This window comes from Pygocentrus nattereri, chromosome 24, assembly GCF_015220715.1.
Source record: "Pygocentrus nattereri isolate fPygNat1 chromosome 24, fPygNat1.pri, whole genome shotgun sequence".
Taxonomy (NCBI): domain Eukaryota; kingdom Metazoa; phylum Chordata; class Actinopteri; order Characiformes; family Serrasalmidae; genus Pygocentrus; species Pygocentrus nattereri.
In genome coordinates this window covers 32,326,626-32,344,980 of record NC_051234.1, presented here as the reverse complement: position 1 = coordinate 32,344,980, position 18,355 = coordinate 32,326,626, and the positions used below count along the sequence as shown (strand labels likewise).

Sequence of the window (18,355 nt, the reverse complement as noted above, 5' to 3'; positions counted from 1 at the left end):
AGGGGGCAAACATTTTTCCACACCACTGTGAACTATTAATTGTATTCTTTTACAAACTTCTCCAGGGTGTATTTTGGTTTGTCCATCTGAATTTTTTCGTGACCAAATTGTACGGCAAATTATTCAGTAACTGCATGAAATAAATGTAAATTTTATTTTATTTATTTATTAATTTTCTGTAAAACCTCCTCAGATGAACAGAACGTGTGTTTTATGATCTCCACATTTCACTACATGCTCTGGAAATGTCTCTAAAAGTGATGTTTCCAGAGCAGATCACTGAAGAGACGCCGTCTGTTTATAGTTTAGAGCCCAGATTTGGGGAAAAACGGGTCGACTTTCAGTAGAAAAACAAACTGAGTTCAGCTTCTTTGATAGTACACGGCACAATGTTTTGGGTTTGGAATATTTTTAATATTTGTGTTTTTGACGGTACCTTTATGTGACGGTAGTGGTTCTTTTTCATCCATTCCAGCTTAACAGACGTCAGAAGAAGAATATGTTGTGAATTATCACGTGTCCTGAAACCTTCTTGAAGTATCATGATTAGATTTTTGTATTTGTTAGAACTTTGTTGGATTTTGTGGAACCTTGTGTAAGTAGGAGACGGACTCCTAGATGAGTGCAAACAAATCAACTAACTGAACGTGTTTGGGGCGGCACGGTGGCATGGTGGGTAGCACTGTAGCCTCCCAGCAAGAAGGGCCTGGGTTCGATTCCCTGGCCGGGTGACCAGTTGTGTGGTTGTGTTTGGACATGATAAATTGACCCTAGGTGTGAGTGTGAATGGGTCTGTCTGTCTGGCCTGTGATGGACTGGCGACAGGGTGTATCCTGCTGGGATTGGCTCCAGCGCCCCCCGCGGCCCAGAAGGAGAAGCATTTTAGATGTGTGTGTGAACGTGTTTGGGATTATTCATATAGTGAGAAATGTCCTATATGGGTCTTTATGTCTGTCAGTCTTGCACCCAGAACGCCTTTCAGAGTTTCTCACCTTGTCAGAATTCATCACTGATATTTTTCTCTCTAGGTGCCGGTAATTCAGTGTGCAAGATCGCCGTGGTGATGTGCAGGAACAAAACGGCTGACCCAAACAACAGGTACTGGTCTCTGTTACCTCATTAACACAGTCCTGCTTTAACACATCAGGTTAGAGTTGTGTGGTTATGTTTGTGTGTATTAGAGCTTGGAGGTGTTATAACAGTGATGACGGTGAGTTTGGTATAAATTTTCCATACAGTGGATCTTGTGATTGATCCATTGCCAAAAATGTCAGTGTGTAAACCCCAGCTCTGCCACATCTGCCACATCTGCCACATCAGCTTTAACAGCTTCTTATAAACTCAACAAAACAGCAGAATAGACCAGAGGAGGTAACTGCACCACTGACAGTTCTGGACAGTAACTGAGTATCTGAGTAAATGTAATTAGTTTCTGTACTTTAGTATTTTTGGTGTATCTGTACTGAAGTTTCTCCGTTCTGGGCGACTTTCTCCTTTCACTCCACTACATTTCAGAGTCTAATATCCGACTTTTTCCTCCTACATTTTGAGAAATCTGTCGTTCCTTTTGGTTTCTGTGTGTATAAAAACGTAACGTGTCAAAACGAAAGAAGCGCAAAGCCAGAGCACCAATCAGGGCCCAGCGGTCACTTTGTTTAGAGCTGGTTTTGACCTGTTGGTCATACCGACCCAGTGCAGCACGCGGTTCAACGTCAGCGCAGCAGCGTAAAACTTTGGGAGAGTCTGTTCAACATAAATGATGAACTAACCTAACTTTGTGTAAATAGAGCTCAATATAGAAATATGTCCACATATGCAGTCGAGACTGACGCGGCTTTTTTCTGAATTTCTACAAACACCAGTTCATTTTATAGTAAATGAGTTTGGGCTGGTTTATGTTTATGAACAGACGCCTACAGATCAACATAGTAAAGGAGCTCATCTGTGATCCTGAGTTTAAAGCCAGTTTTTATTCAACTTAAACTTGGAACTAAGTTGTAAATAAATCTGAAACTGAAACTTTGCTTGTGTGTAAAAAGTGATTTCAGAGCCACTCGGTTCTCCCTGATGGAAACTGTTTACCTTCAGTGTTTTGTGCTTCTGATCATTTTAATAGACGTCAGCGTCACTAATTAATGACATTAGACATTAATGACCGTAGTCTAGTGCATAAAGCATCACGGAGAACGGAAAATCAGCAGAATAGCTGTGTTACAGTGTGGGTCCTCGGTAGGACTGTCCTATGAAGACTCCTCCTTAGCAGCCTATTGGTCACACGTATGGATCAGTCCTAACGAGGCTGCGTGGTGACGACACCAGAGTGGCGCAAGACTCATGAGGGAACTGGTGAGAAAAAATGGAGCCTGTTGCTTTTTCATTCCTTCACAGATAAGAAGGAGATGTTCTTATGTAGTACGATAAAGTGTTTAAGCAGTAGAACCCGAGAGGGAGTGTGTTATCCTGAAATACCATCCCGTGATGTTATTGGTGATAACTCCCTCCTCGAGTGTCTCTACTGCTTTAATACAGCAGTTAAATAAATACAGTAAGAAATGAATAAACTGGCCGTGAACGCGGCGTTTAATATGTTTTAATGTTCAGTTCCTTCCTCCTAATTAGAGCTCCTTAACGAGCAGCTCGTTGCTACGTCAGAGTAACGAGCTCCGCCCCCTCACTGCAGTGTCCGCTGTAAGTCTTGCTTTATGAAATTCGGACTGAGCCATAAAACTACCGCAATATCAGGTTCAGCTCAGTTTTTTCAGTTTGTCCAGATCAGTATTAATGTTGTTTTGTTCCAGCCGGTCTGTGAAGCTTCTTACAGCCCGTTTAGTTTGGCGAATGGTGTTGGGTTCATTTCTGGCTGATTCCAGGTTGTTCAGCTGTTCTTCCGTCACAGCTGCCGACTGAAAAGTTGCTCAGTGGTGACGACAGTTTGGGAATTTAGCGTCGTCTCGTCTTCAGAGTCGGACCAAATCGGCTGTCGGTCAGATGCGACCTTAACAGCGTCCGTTTTCTGTTTGTGGCAAAGTCAGAAGTAAAAACGTTTAGATGGCTCGAGCGACTCCTACAGCTGCCAGAGTCGTTGCTTAGCAACAGCGTCTCAGTGGAGTGACACAGTGGAATAAAAAGCACGATGCTATGGTCAAACAGCACGGTTAGAACCTTCTCAACCAATCAGCTTGTGTGGCCGTTGTATAAATATACACAAATACTTGTAAATAAAACATGATGATATACGGATGAACGCTTTAATTAATCAGTCATTTTTCACTTCATAAAGTAATGAATATGAATTCAAGGACGTGAGCAACTTTTAAAACGAGCTCAGCTCCATTGGCGCCGTTTTTGCAGTGCCTTTATTTTCTCTTTTTCCTTCCCGTTGTTCATACACAGAGAATTGTGGGTAATTCAAAGCCTGGAATTATACGTCAGCTGCATCCTTGAAATCACTCCAGACATAGGCTGCATTTCTGTGCTGTGTACGAAGGCTCCTTCACTTTGCAGTGACCTGCTACGGCGTAGCAGCCGAGAAATGCAGCCTAGACTTCGGAACGAAGCTCATGTGTCATTTGACCCGGGTTTGACTGACTTTCACCTACAGCTGTAATTATGATCACTGGAGTCACTCGGCGAAGTGAGGGTTGTGAGAGCACTCCTGACCCAACTCTGCTAACTGAAACATTGTGCTGCTCTGAATTAATAGCTTCACTTCCTTCCTCTGTGTTTAGCAAACAGGGCTGTCAAAATTCAAAGACTCATCCAGTTCAATGAAAAAAGCGTGTTTGAATGTAAAAAATGTAAATTCTGGAATTCCAGCTTAAACACTTGGAAACATGATCACACCAGACGACTGCCGAGTGCAAGGAAGAGCGAGAATTGCTAAACTAAACAAAACCAGACTGTATATTTATAATTAAATTTGAATAGTGGATCTAAACCTCTTCATGTTTTAAGCTGTGGCTACATGATTAGCCTATTTTTTGCTCTTGTGTTTATACCAGTTTGCTGACCACACCATGCAGTGTTGGCACAGATGGTCACTTTGCGGTTGTTTCTTTTCTAGAACTCTGTAGGACAAAATCCAAGAGACGGGGTGAACTTAATACAGTACTGTGTGAAAGTCTGAGGCCCCCAAGACGCATTTTCAAAATCTGTTTATTCCTCGAGGAGAGGCTTAGAAATGGGTAAACAAACACACCAACATACAGAAAATCATTATTTATTATATATATATACGTATAAACAGTGATGTTCTGGATGATGGTGTGTTTGTTGACCCATCTCCAAGCCTCTCCTCGAGGAAGTCCAGTATTATATGTAGTTATAAAGCAGCTCCTGGTTTGACCAATCAGTGCTCAGTAAATTGAGCTCATGATGTCATTGATGATATTAACGAGTCTCTGTGGCGGCTGTGAAGGTGTCTAGGAAAAATATGGACCCGAGAAATTCTTGTTACTGTTTATTGTTTTTCTGTTTATTTGAATTATGAATACGACTTTATTCTGATGTATATTGTGATAAACTCACTGCTGAGGTCAGCTGTTTAAAAATGTGCTTAGACGCCTAAAACCTTTACACAGCGCTGAGTGTTGAGCCTAATTTAGGGAGCGGTCACTGTTAAATACAGCACACACTGAAATATTAGACCAGCTACATAGAATAGAGCTCTGAGGCCGTGTCATCGTTCTGTAGTCATGCCCATATTAGGCACTATATTCATAAGGCTGTATGACACCTACGTAAGCTTGTCATGAGAACTGGCAGAACCCTACGTCAATGTTTATAAATGCTATATTCCAATAGGTGCTGTTCACTACAAAGGTAATATTTGCCCGTTTTGATCAAAGTTAGCTGAAGTAGCTTTTATGACAGATGCTGCCTGTTGGAATAAGCATTTATAAACATTTATGTAGTATTATGTCAGATGTCACGACAAGCTTATGTAGGTGTCATATAGCCTTATGAACAGCATAAGTGTTACCAAGTTATTTTGTCATAATCACGATTAATTATGTCACGAAATGCTTTTATTACCATATTGTGGATTACAGAGGGCATAATTGGGCCTGTTTCACTGAATTTAGTGCAGTGCAGTTTGTAAAACATTGAATAAAAATCATTGTAGTGGTTTTGTAGTGGGTGTTGCTGGAGCCTATCCCAGCAGTCTTCGGGTGGAAGTCAGGATACACCCTGGACAGGTCGCCAGTCCATCGCAGGGCAGACAGACAGACACAGACAGTCACTCACACCCAGGGGCAATGTAGCATGTCGATTTGGCCTGACTGCAGGTCTTTGGACTGTGGGAAGTACCCGGAGAACCCGGAGGAACCCACGCAGACACGGGGAGAAAATGCTCCACACAGAGAGGACCTGGTCACCCGGCCGGGGAATCGAACCCAGACCCTCCTCGCTCTGATGCGACAGCGCTACCCACAGTGCCGCCCTCAACTTTATTTAGTGTTATCAAATTGTCCAAATAATAGAAAACATCTTGAGATAAGTTTGAGTTCAAATCGCCCACCTCTAGTACTTATACAGCTGCATGCAAAAGTTTGGGCGCCCCTGTTGAATGAATGAATGAACTTTATTGTCATTGCACATTGTGCTCGTACACTTGCACAACGAAGAACAAACCCCCCGTTCTCGGTGCAAAAAAAAAAAGTAGAAAGAGAAAAATAAAATAAGATAAAATAAAATAACTTAAATACTATGCAAATTTACACTCAGCGAAACGTAAACAAAAAAAGACGATTGCTCATGACCCTTGAATTTTTTCCAGTTATAAATTGCACTGGCCCCTTGAAATGAACTGTTAATTGCACAGTGCAAGTGACCTGTTGATTTTCTAAGTGTAAATAAGTAACTCTACACTTCGTCAACAGAGGCTCATTTCAGTTCAGCAGTAGAGCACTCGAGGAGTGAGTTATCGCCAATGACATCACGGCTGTGATGATCTGCGGTCACCAGATCACAGCCGTGATGGTATTTTATGATAACGCACCCCCTCTGGGGATCTACTGCTAGATTAAAACATGCAGAGATGTGTCTCAGTCGAGGATGTGTGGCTCATTTACACTTAGAAAATCAACAAAAACATGGAATTTGATCAGGGGTGCCCAAACTTGTGCACGCGACCGTCATGGTACCGTGTTCAGCAGGACGTGGAGGTTCGGAGCTGTATTTCTGTGTAATGTGAGATGGTCAGCAGAAAATATTGCCTGTGTTAGCATCAAACTAATTTCGTCCAGCCGGACAGATCCAGAGAGAAATTCCACTCACAAACTCCTCTTTATGAGACGCGCGCACACATGGACGCGGCCGCTGGCCGAGAGCAGGAGCTGTGGTCAGTGTCGAGGTCTGACTGTCTGCATTCCTCTCACTGAACCGTCTCTAAACACATTCCCAGCCCTGAACTGCTGAGGAGTTCTCCACTCTGTCTCCAGCAGGCCGGAGCTGAGGAACGGCATCTGTTTAAAAACAAAGGACATTATGATGTGTGATGATAAAGAAGGAATGAGAAAGAAAAGTGGTTAGATGGATTAGGATGAGGATGAAGCCATAGACATCTGTGGAAAGTGCAGATTCTAACCTGTGAAAACATTGAAGACGTTGACCCCGTAATTGACCAGGGGGCCAACGTTTTATTGGACACTTCTATACGCTCAGAATAGCTCAGCCAGTTTGCATAGAAGTCCCTGTAGTTACTGAATATTAAGTCTTAGTGTGCAGTGATTTTAAAGGGTTAAACAGTAAAGATTAAACTTCACGAATAAACTTTAAGCTGAGTTGATAAAAGCTGTTGGTTGCTAAGGTGTAGCTAGGCCGCTGCTGTGCTGTCCCGGCTGGTTGCTAAGGTGGTATATAAGGTGTTATTAGGTGGTTGCTGTGTTATCCCAGGTGGCCACTGCTAAGGTATTGCAGGTGGTTGCTAATGTGTTGTATTGCTGTTGCTAAGGTGTTACTAGGCCATTGCTATGGTATCACAGGTGGTTGCTAAGGTGTTGCCAGGCCATTTCTGTGGTATCCCACAGAACAGGACAGCAGGGAGAGCGCAAGGCCCAAGCATCGTCTACTGAGTGCCTCCTCCGGTCCAGCAGTGAGGCCGCTTTAACTTGCCTTACGTTTGACCTGGGCAGCCAAGTCGTGGAGCAGGGGTGGTGTTGAGGAGGCGGAGCAACGAGCTCTCAGTCCCTCTCGGCTCAGGTGAGTGCATTTAAAGAAGAGCCTAGAGGGAACAGAGAGAGGGGGACGAGCAGCAGAACACTAAAGAGCTGAAAACAAATGAAGTAAAATGACTGCTGTGACCCTGAACCCTGCCTCCTGCGTCCGTCTCCAACCCGGGTTAGCGCATGACGCGCTGCAGTGAGTGAGAAATTCACGGATGAGTCCAGAACTGTTGACACACTGAACGCTCAGACTGCTGAGAGTGGTTTTAGCTGTTGAGGCTTCTGATGTGATTTTCTGTTAAATATGTTTTCTGCTTATTTTTTATCCTGATGTGGAAAAATGACCAACTGGTACCTAACGGCTGTTTAAATAAATGCTGGGTGGTCTCTGGCTTTGGTGCAGTGCTGTACATTGAACTAGACAGACACACACACACACACACACACACACACACACACACACACACACACACACACACACACACACACAGTGTATGAGATTTAATATTCATATCTGTAACAGACAGACAGCTCAATGCAGTGAGATTCAGCCTCCAGCTGCACTAATAAGCCTGTTTGTTTGTTTGTGTGTGTGTGTGTGTGTGTGTGTGTGTGTGTGTGTGTGTGTGTGTGTGTACCATGCTATATTCTGAAATTAATCTTTCTGTTACACACTGTTTCTGCCCCCCCCCCCTCTCTCTCTCTCTCTCTCTCTTCCTCCTCTGCTCTTCGGGGAGATTCTGTATTAGAATTCATCTCTCGCTCTCTGACTCTCTCTTCACTGCCTCGCCCAAATGTGATGGTCATGTCTGCCTCAGAGAATGCAGTCACTCCGTTAGGAAAGAGAGGGAGAGAGAGAGAGAAAGAGAGAGACGGAGAAAAGGGCAGAGACAGAGAGAAAGAGAAGGAAAGAAAAAGTGGGAGAGAGAGTTAGAGACAGACGGAAGAATTAAGAGGTAGATAGAGACAGGGAGTGAGACAGAAAGAGTGAGGGGCAGGGAAAGAGAGATAAGTAGTGAAAGAGAGAGATGGAGAGAAAGATGAAGAGGTAGATACAGACAGGTGAGAGAGAAATAGTGAGAGACAGGGAGAGAGAGACAAAAAGAGGGAGAAAGACAGAAGGAGAGAAAGACGGAGAAATGGATAGAGAGAGAGAGAGAGAGTTAAGCTCCTCATGTCTCTCCACTCGTCACTAGTATAGCCTGTAAAGCCTGTTCTAGTTCAGTGTGCAGCTCGCAGTGTGCAGTGTGTGGGTTCAGTATTCTAGTGTGTGTGTTACAGGTGTGATCAGTGGTGTGTGTGTGTGTGTGTTATAGGTGTGATCAGTGGTGTGTGTGTGTGTGTGTTACAGGTGTGATCAGTGGTGTGTGTGTGTGTGTGTGTTACAGGTGTGATCAGTGGTGTGTGTGTGTGTTACAGGTGTGATCAGTGGTGTGTGTGTGTGTTACAGGTGTGATCAGCGGGGTGTGTGTGTGTGTGTTACAGGTGTGATCAGCGGGGTGTGTGTGTGTGTGTTACAGGTGTGATCAGTGGTGTGTGTGTGTGTGTGTGTTACAGGTGTGATCAGTGGTGTGTGTGTTACAGGTGTGATCAGTGGTGTGTGTGTGTGTGTGTTACAGGTGTGATCAGTGGTGTGTGTGTGTGTGTGTTACAGGTGTGATCAGTGGTGTGTGTGTGTTACAGGTGTGATCAGTGGTGTGTGTGTGTGTGTGTTACAGGTGTGATCAGTGGTGTGTGTGTGTGTGTTACAGGTGTGATCAGTGGTGTGTGTGTGTGTTACAGGTGTGATCAGCGGGGTGTGTGTGTGTGTGTTACAGGTGTGATCAGTGGTGTGTGTGTGTGTTACAGGTGTGATCAGTGGTGTGTGTGTTACAGGTGTGATCAGTGGTGTGTGTGTGTGTTACAGGTGTGATCAGCGGTGTGTGTATGTTACCGGTGTGATCAGCGGTGTGTGTGTGTGTTACAGGTGTGATCAGTGGTGTGTGTGTGTGTGTGTGTGTGTGTGTGTGTGTGTGTGTGTGTGTGTGTGTGTGTGTGTTACAGGTGTGATCAGTGGTGTGTGTGTGTGTTACAGGTGTGATCATTGGTGTGTGTGTGTTACAGGTGTGATCAGCGGTGAGTGTGTGTGTTACCGGTGTGATCAGTGGTGTGTGTGTGTGTTACAGGTGTGATCAGTGGTGTGTGTGTGTGTTACAGGCATGGTCAGCACAGCATGATTTTGGTTCCTATGGACACACCTGGAGTGAGAAAGATCCGAGCGCTGACTGTGTTCGGAGCCGACGGTGAGAGACCGGTCATTCACTCTCTGATAAACTTGTTATGCTTGTCTGTTTTCCCTCGTTCCTTCAGTGAGTTCTGTACCTTTTTCTGAATGGAAAATTCCCAAAGCTCAGCGTTCCCTCCAGAGGGAGAACCTCTCTCCCACAGAATCCACTTTTCTCAGCTGCTGAAACGCCTCGTTGGAATTCCAGCCCTTTTCCTTTGTTACAGGATGACATCATCTCGTTATACTGTCTTTACTGCCCGCCTACCGGTGAGCTCCGCCCCCTCACACAGCGGCTACTGGAGGAGGAGGAGGAGTGTGTTCAGTGCTGTAGCGTGTGGAGAGACGCTGACCGGACTTTCAGGATCCACTCTGGGTCAAACTGATCCGGCAGAACCGACGCCGCTGGAGACCCAGCTGCTCAGGAGAGAAGAGTCTGTCTGCAGACTGTAGAACAGGAGCGGAACCTGGAGGGGTGGTGCAAGACTTATGGTCTCTAAAGAACATCAGGCTGTTCTTTCACCAGTCAAGTTCTTCCACACCAAACTCACCCAGTCAGGCCTGTATGGAGCTGCTTTGGTCACTGGGGTTCAGTCATGCTGGAACAGGAAAGGTTCTTCCACAAACTGTTCCCACAAAGTTGGAAGTGTATGATTGTCCAGAATGTCTTGGTGCTGAAGCATTAAGATCTCCCTTCACTGGAACTGAGGGTTCTAGACCGACCCCTGAAAACCAGCCCCGTATCATCATCCCTCCTCCACCAAACTTTACAGCTGGCACAGTGCATTCAGGCAGGGAACGTTCTCCTGGCATTCGCCAAACCCAGACTCGTCCATCAGACTGACGGATAGAGAAGCTGCTCCAGAGTCCAGTGGCGGCGCTTTACTCCACTTCATCCGACGCTTGGCTCTGTGCTTGGTGATGAAAGGCTTGAATGCAGCTGCTCAGTCATGGAAACCCTGCCATGAAGCTCCCGGTGCAGTTTCGGTGCTGATGTTGACGCCAGAGGAGGTTTGAACTCTGCAGGTATTGATCAGCAGAGCGTTGGACACTTTTATGCTCTGTGCTCCTCAGAACTCGGCAGCCCGCCCTATAACTCTATGTGGTCTGACACTTCGTGGCTGAGCTGCTTTGGTTCCTAAACACTTTATTCATTAATACCACTCACAGTGGACAGTGGAATATCTGGGGGGAAGACAATTTGCAAACTGACTGGAATTCAGTGACGTCTTTAGAACGACCCGTTTGTGATTTGAGATATTTGTAAATATCTGGCCCTAGTTGTTATTCCTGGTTGGTAAACATCTCTGCAGTGAATCATGTGCCATCAAAAGACACTGGTGGACTTTATGTAGGATAAACAGGTTGAATTCCCTTCGATAAATCACAGAACTGTTATGGAGAAATACCACGAAGGCTTTTTCCATGTAATCCATCAGTAAGTCACTGCAGTGGAGTATTTTGGATACACTTCTTTGGTTCACCTGCACTTCAGTGAAGAAGTTGCTGTGTTTTGGTTGTTGGGTTTTGGCAAATTGACGAACTGTTTTGGGGAACAAACACGAGTGTTTTAAATACCTGCAGGACATTTATCCATTTTAATGATAAATGCACGGCTTCTGTCTGCAGATGAAATCAGTGAGAATGATATGAACTCTCTTGCTGTTCTTCTTGTCTCTGTCCTTGAATCTCCTCGATATGTGTGTGTGTGAGTGAGTGTATGAGTTTGTGGGTGGGTGTGTGTGAGTGTGTGTGTGTGTGTGTGTGTGAGTGAGTGTATGAGTTTGTGGGTGGGTGGGTGGGGTTGTGTGAGAGTGTGAGGGTGGGTGGGTGGGTGGGGGTGTGTGTGTGTGTGTGTGTGTGAGTGTGCTGCAGGTTCTCTGGAAGCCAGCTGAGTGTGAGATGTTAATCTTCATCTTTTTTCATCTCCACAGATGCGCACCATGGTGGCCATTTGGAGGTTCACTTTGACAACGTGCGCGTTCCTGCCTCCAACATTCTTCTAGGTAAGATACCACACACACACACACACACACACACACACACACACACACACACACACACCAAGTCTAATGATCATGAAATGATGTGGAATCGCAGTAAAATTGCATCAAAGCAGCACTTACTGAGGATCTGCCACTCACTCTGAATTAAACTGATTTAATGTAGATCTGGGGAGAATTTTGGGGTGAAACATAAAACAATGTACATTTTATACAAAACATTTTATAATAGATTTTTCCAAAACCTCATTAAGTAAATATGAATTGTGCATTAAAATGCAGAGAAAATGTCACACTTCAGTCTCCATAAAGGACAGGTTTCAACAGAGCATGCAGTTGGACCTTGTGTACAGAATAGTCTCCATATAACAGGGAAGGAAGAGAGTAAGTCATAGTTCATACAGTGTAGAATTAAATATAATAAGCTTAGGTTATTGGGGAAAGTGATTAACATACTAGAATTATAATATTTTGGTGAAGAGCCCTGGCTTGAGATTTTATTTTATTTTTTTTAATTCTGGAAATGTATGTTCCTTTCTCAGCTAGTGTGGAATCATCTAGAGCTACATCATTCCGTACACATTCATAATATCTTATCAATGAATTTTTAGTTTTCTCTGAATTTGAAACCTGACCTTGTGGTGCACGAGCATCATACGTAGTTATTTCATATGCATCTCCAGCCACTTTTACATTATTGAAAACATTGTTTCTAAACTGCTAACCTGGTTTAAATGTGCTGTGGTGCACATTGCTGTTGGTTTTTAATCCTGAGCCGGGCTGTTTTGCAGGGGAGGGTCGAGGGTTTGAGATCGCTCAGGGTCGGCTGGGTCCAGGCAGACTGCACCACTGCATGAGAGCTGTAGGACTGGCTGAACATGCTCTGGAGCTGCTGTGCCAAAGATCAGCCAGCAGACAGACCTTCGGGAAGGAACTCTACCACCATGTAAGTGATTATCAGCCTGCAGGATGGCAGTGCCTGTCATGTGGCCTTGGCTATGTTTTTTGATTTGTTTCACTCACTCACATTTATCAGGCTGAAGATTCTCCACAAGGGGGCTCTCAGCACTCAGGTAGTTTTTATGTATATCATTAGATAGGGACATACTTTATGCAAATTTCGCCAAATGAAATAAAAAATGTTGAGGAAATGACAAGCATCAAATAAATTGAGATGCAACTAAGTATGACGAAGCACATTTGACGAATAAACAATGTAAATACAGTAGTGTAAAGTGATATGACCCAGCGTTGTGTTCTGGCATTTGTATGGCTTGCCTTTAACTTATCTGGGAAAAAAACAAATTGCTGACTAGCATCGTTTTTAGTGATTTGGAGGCGGGGGGGGTTTGGATGGGGGCCATCCTACCCACACCCACCTGAGAGCGAGGCCAATAGCCATGGACGGCTGCAGCATCACCGGGGATCCAACTCTCGATCGCCTGATAACTGGGTTGTGCCACTTGGGAGCCCCCGCCAGTAACTTGCGATCAGACCTCTGTAACATAATTCTCAATTTGTTTTATATTTTTCTTCCTCTTCTTCTTCTTCATCTTTTTTTTGGCTAGATGTGTCTGCTAACTCATCCTGCCATTTTCTCTGGAATGTTCAGTCTGATCGGGAGTTGTGTGCCTGTATGCATCTTTTTGATCCCATGTACAGTTAAATTATGAATTTTTTCCCATTGGAATGAATGAGGTAAAAAACTACTTCCATCTACTGCACTTCTGCTCAACCACAAGGCAAGGTTTTGTGTGTACTGTCTCAGGGCAGGCCCCCGGACATGGATGTACAGCCATACTGACCCGCACTCCTCCTTTTTTCATCCCGTGTTCCGACCCATAGAATCCCATTCATTTTCACCCCTTAGCAAAGCCCTAAACTTTCTTTTTCCCTGTCAGCCACCAAAGCACATCCTCACTCGGGGCAGGTGCCCAAGCTCTATGTGCTGCGCTCCTCTATGTGAAGATTTTTCATCCCTTGTTCCTTCCATAGAGTCCCGTTCATTTTTTGATGCACACAAGTTTATCTGTTCGTTTGCCCGACAGCCACCAAACTGCATGAACTCACTCAGGGCAGGTCCATGAGCTCTACAGTCAAACTGACCTGCACTCACGCACGTGTCGTTTGTTCATCCCTCGTTCCTCCCCATTTATTTTTAACATCTAGCAACCACTTGGCAACCCCATAAGATAAGAGTCCTTTATGAGTCTCACAACTGGGAATTCTCAGTGTTACAGCAGCGAAAAAAAAAGAGACGAGAATTAACAAGCAAGTAATTAAGTTTAAGTGCTTAACAAGGTTTTTACAGTTTGTTACTTGTTACTAAATAGACAATATATATTAAAACTAAACAGAAAAAATCTGATAAAAAATAAACTATAAAAAAAATGAACTCTATCCTTCTCAAAGACTAACAAAATAAAGAATTATAAATAAATTAAAAAAGCTGTTTACACGGTAAGGATATTGTCGGGACCCAAAGCAGTCCAGATACCACCCATCCACCCCCCCCCCCCCCCCCCCCCCCGAGTCCCGGACATGGTTACATTGCAAGTAATTAATTTTTAAAGTTCTAATTTTAATTTAATCTGTTCTATAATGCAAAAAGCGTAATTAAAATCAAAAAATCTTTTTGGGGTGATTTCATCACTGCTCCTATCTGTCCATTCCTAAGTTCCTATTGGCCACCATTATATTCGCTATATTCCGCTTTCTTTTAGACACCTGTATGTCTTTTCAGACAAAGACCGTTTTTCTGACTCTCCAATTTGGGCCTTCTTGACCTCGAGCTGGGCACCTTCCTCATTATTTAAGAGTTATGGCCCGTTCCTGCTCGCTGTCCTACAATCACTGAGGTTCTTTCTGTCTGTGTCTGGAGCGGAAACTCTCCATATATGGAAGCGTTAGGCCTGTTCTTCCGTTCCAAAGCCCTGTTTGCCTCAGTTAAATGACTTTTACTTTATTTACTTTATTTATTTTAAGTTAATGATGCTGGAAACCTTTTATTAATGATCACTCAAGGACATATTTCATCAGAAACCCCAACAATATTTTGCCTGGCATTCACATGGAGTTTTGCACACGAGGTACTGGTTTATATCAGACATGGGACAGTGAGGACGTACAGTATAAACCATTATAAAGAGAAAGCTCAGTATTTACACTGTAGAGATATTTAACACTATACTGCATATATCATATACAGTGTGATCACAGTATGCTCTGTAGGTGTTCTGTAGGTGTGTGAGGTCCAGTGGAGGGGGTTCTTCTGGGAGCAGTGCTGGTTGTACAGTCTAACAGCAGCAGGAGGGAAGAACCCGTGAAAGCGCACCTCCACACTTCTGCAGAAGGAGCCGGTCACTGAAGGAGCTGCCCACTGCTCTGCTCCGTCTGCGTTGCGTTTATGGGGCTGCCCAGGACCGAGCTGGCCCTCTTAATAACAACCCATCAGTACACACCCTTCATGCCATAGCAGCTGCATCACTCTGCATTTCTTAGTTTTAAATGTTTTCAAATCTGTATTTTCTTCCACCAGAAAAAGTAGTTCTGACCTCAGACGTAGAATAAAGTTGTATTGGATTAACAACCTGTGGTCAGCAGAAAAAGTGCTGTTAAAATAAACACGTGGAACGCTTTTCAGTCCATCTGAAATGGCTGGTCAGAGCTAACTGTTGTATAATGCTACATAAATAACAGTCGCACCTGCAGCGCATTCCTTCATTTAGCGTATGCTGATGTCCAGACCGGCCTACTCGAGTTGCTTTCTACCTGAAATAAAACACCTCTCATGCACAATGATAATGCGTTTGGTCATTCAGCTGAAAGGACAAAAGTACCACTTGCATTAGCCAAATACAGCAACAGCATCAGCCAACAACAACAGTTGGGATCAAGCTCTTGACCTCTTCAGCTGTAGCCAAGATCTCTGAGCGTTGCCACTCATTTACACCCACACGCTCTCTGCACTCGAATGCTTTGGCTGTGTGAGTCGTGTACCTCACTCCTAAGACCCCAGTTGGCCTCCTAGTTCCAGTACAATAACAACCTTCTTTAAAGAGAGCTCTATTTTAGGGGTCCTTTATTCTGGAGCAAGCTTGCTTCATTAAAACATCGGCGCAGCCAGTTTTCCTCACATCATAGGTAGAATATTTGCTTTTGTTCTTATTAATGATGGGAATGGTGGTGATGAGTCACCAATCTTGACAAACTTGCACATCTGCACGTCACATGTACAGGAGCTTCTATGAATCCCATTCTAAATCCATAGCATTAATATGGAGTTGGGCCCCCTTTGCAGCTATAGCAATTTCCACTCTTCCTAAAAGATTTTGGAGAGTGTCTGTAGGGAATTTCTGACCGTTCTTCCAGAAGCTCATTTGTGAGGTCAGACACTGATGTTGGACGAGAAGGCCTGGCTCACAGTCTCCGCTCCAATTCATCCCAAAGGTGTTCTGTCGGGTTGAGGTCAGGACTCTGTGCAGGCCAGTCAAGTTCTTCCACACCAAACTGGCTCATCCACGTCTCTATGGACCTGCTTTGTGCACTGGTGCTCAGTCATGTTGGAGCAGGAAGGGGCCGTCCCCAAACTGTTCCCACAAAGTTGGGAGCGTGAAATTGTCCAAAATCTCTTGGTGCTGAAGCTTTAAGAGTTCCTTTCACTGGAACTAAGGGGCCGAGCCCAACTCCTGAAAAACAACCCCACACCATGATCCCCCCTCCGCCAAACTTTACACTCGGCACAATGCAGTCAGACAAGTACTGTCTCCTGGCAACCGCCAAACCCAGACTCGTCCATCAGATTCCCAGACGGAGAAGCGTGATTGGTCACTCCAGAGAACTCGTCTCCACTGCTCTAGAGTCCAGTGGCGGCGCTTTACACCACTGCATTCCACGCTTTGCATTGCGCTTGGTGATGTAAGGCTTGGATGCAGCTGCTCGGCCATGGAAACCCATTCCATGAAGCTCTCTACGCTGTTCTTGAGCTGATCTGAAGGCCACATGAAGTTTGGAGGTCTGTAGTGATTGACTCTGCAGAAAGTTGGTGACCTCTGCACACTATGCCCCTCAGCATCCACTGACCGCTCTGTCATTTTACGTGGCCGACCACTTCGTGGCTGAGCTGCTGTCGTTCCCAATCGCTTCCACTTTGTTATAATCCCACTGACAGTGGACTGTGGAATATTTAGTAGTGAGGAAATTTCACGACTGGACTTGCTGCACAGGTGGTGTCCGATCACGGCACCACGCTGGAATTCACTGAGCTCCTGAGAGCGACCCATTCTTTCACTAATGTCTGTAGAAGCAGTCTGCAGGCCTAGGGGCTCGGCTTTATACACCTGTGGCCATGGAAGTGACTGGAACTCCTGGATTCAGTGATTTGGATGGGGGAGTGAATACTTTTGGAAATATAGTGTAGATTCATTTCAGTTTGCATGTAAACAAGGCCGTAGGACTGAAGATGCAGTAACTGCACTGGTCCACTTTGTGTTAAACTTTTGGACAAGCTTTGTACACATGCTAGAACCCTTGTTCTGGATTGGTCTTCAGCATTTAGTGCTGTTAGACCTGTCAGACCTGATATTCTACTGTCAAAGATGGTTGAGTTAGATATTAGTCCTTATCTTATCTACTGGTGTAGGAATTCTCTTATCAATAGAGTACAGCAGGTGAAAGAGAATAAAGCACTGTGGCTGTCTATTAGAACTAATGTTAGAGCATTAAATGCATATGATGAATACAAATGAGTATAAAGCTCAGGAACCTAATTTTATAATAGTGACGCGCCAGATGCGCACGTGAGGGGTTGTGGGCGAGTGTAGAGAGAAAAAGAGAGAGAGAGAGAGACAGAGAGTGAGTTAGAGACAGAGAGAGAGAGAGAGAGAGAGAGACACAGAGAGAGAGAGTTAGAGACAGAGAGAGAGACAGAGAGAGAGAGGAGAGAGGCAGAGAGAGAGACAGAGAGAGAGAGAGGAGAGAGAGAGAGACACAGAGAGAGGAGAGAGAGAGAGAGAGACAGAGAGAGAGAGAGAGAGGAGAGAGAGAGAGACACAGAGAGAGGAGAGAGAGAGAGACAGAGAGAGAGGAGAGAGGCAGAGAGAGAGAGACAGAGAGAGAGAGAGACAGAGAGAGAGAGTTAGAGACAGAGAGAGACAGAGAGAGAGAGAGGAGAGAGAGAGAGAGACACAGAGAGAGAGAGTTAGAGACAGAGAGAGAGACAGAGAGAGAGAGGAGAGAGAGAGACACAGAGAGAGAGAGGAGAGAGGCAGAGAGAGAGAGAGAGACAGAGAGAGAGAGAGACAGAGAGAGAGAGAGAGACAGAGAGAGAGAGAGAGACAGAGAGAGAGAGACAGAGAGAGAGAGAGAGAGAGAGACAGAGAGAGAGAGAGAGACAGAGAGAGAGAGAGAGAGGCAGAGAGAGAGAGAGAGACAGAGAGAGAGAGAGAGAGAGAGAGAGAGAGAGACAGAGAGAGAGAGAGACAGAGAGAGAGAGAGAGAGAGAGACAGAGAGAGAGAGAGAGACAGAGAGAGAGAGACAGAGAGACAAATCTGCTCCACTTTAATACGATAATCACATCAACTTAGAGGTTCACTGGGTGTAAGAGTGATGTGAGGAAATGTGCAGAGGACGTCTGAGAGATCTCTGAAGACTCATCAGTGGTTTTTCCTGTTTTGTATTTTTTTGCTCTCTGTTACGCTGTTTGATTTTTATGGTTTAGCACCCAGTCAGCAGCGCCGCACGCTTCGTCGTGTTTCATGTGTAAATCTTAATATCATGCTCTCCGGGGTCCTGCCCTGGGCCCCGGACCTTTACACACTCAGCCAGTGCACCTTCCCATCTGTACCGCTACGCCGCGGAGGGAAAAGTGCTTATCTGCTTGTAAACTCCCACCCGGTGCATGATGGGAATCTTCTCAAAAATC

The 18,355-nt window shown here is 44.8% G+C and overlaps 1 protein-coding gene across 3 annotated transcripts in view; it reads left to right on the top strand.

Moving 5' to 3' along the window:
• Window positions 1-18,355, top strand: part of acad11 (acyl-CoA dehydrogenase family, member 11) — a 133,232-nt gene that overhangs the window by 102,159 nt on the left and 12,718 nt on the right. For all 3 annotated transcript variants that reach the window (XM_037534032.1, XM_037534033.1, XM_037534034.1), the window contains 4 exons: window positions 1,029-1,098; window positions 9,363-9,448; window positions 11,364-11,435; window positions 12,224-12,378. In XM_037534032.1, coding sequence (XP_037389929.1) covers window positions 1,029-1,098; window positions 9,363-9,448; window positions 11,364-11,435; window positions 12,224-12,378 — 383 coding nt within the window. The remainder of the gene's footprint in view (window positions 1-1,028; window positions 1,099-9,362; window positions 9,449-11,363; window positions 11,436-12,223; window positions 12,379-18,355) is intronic.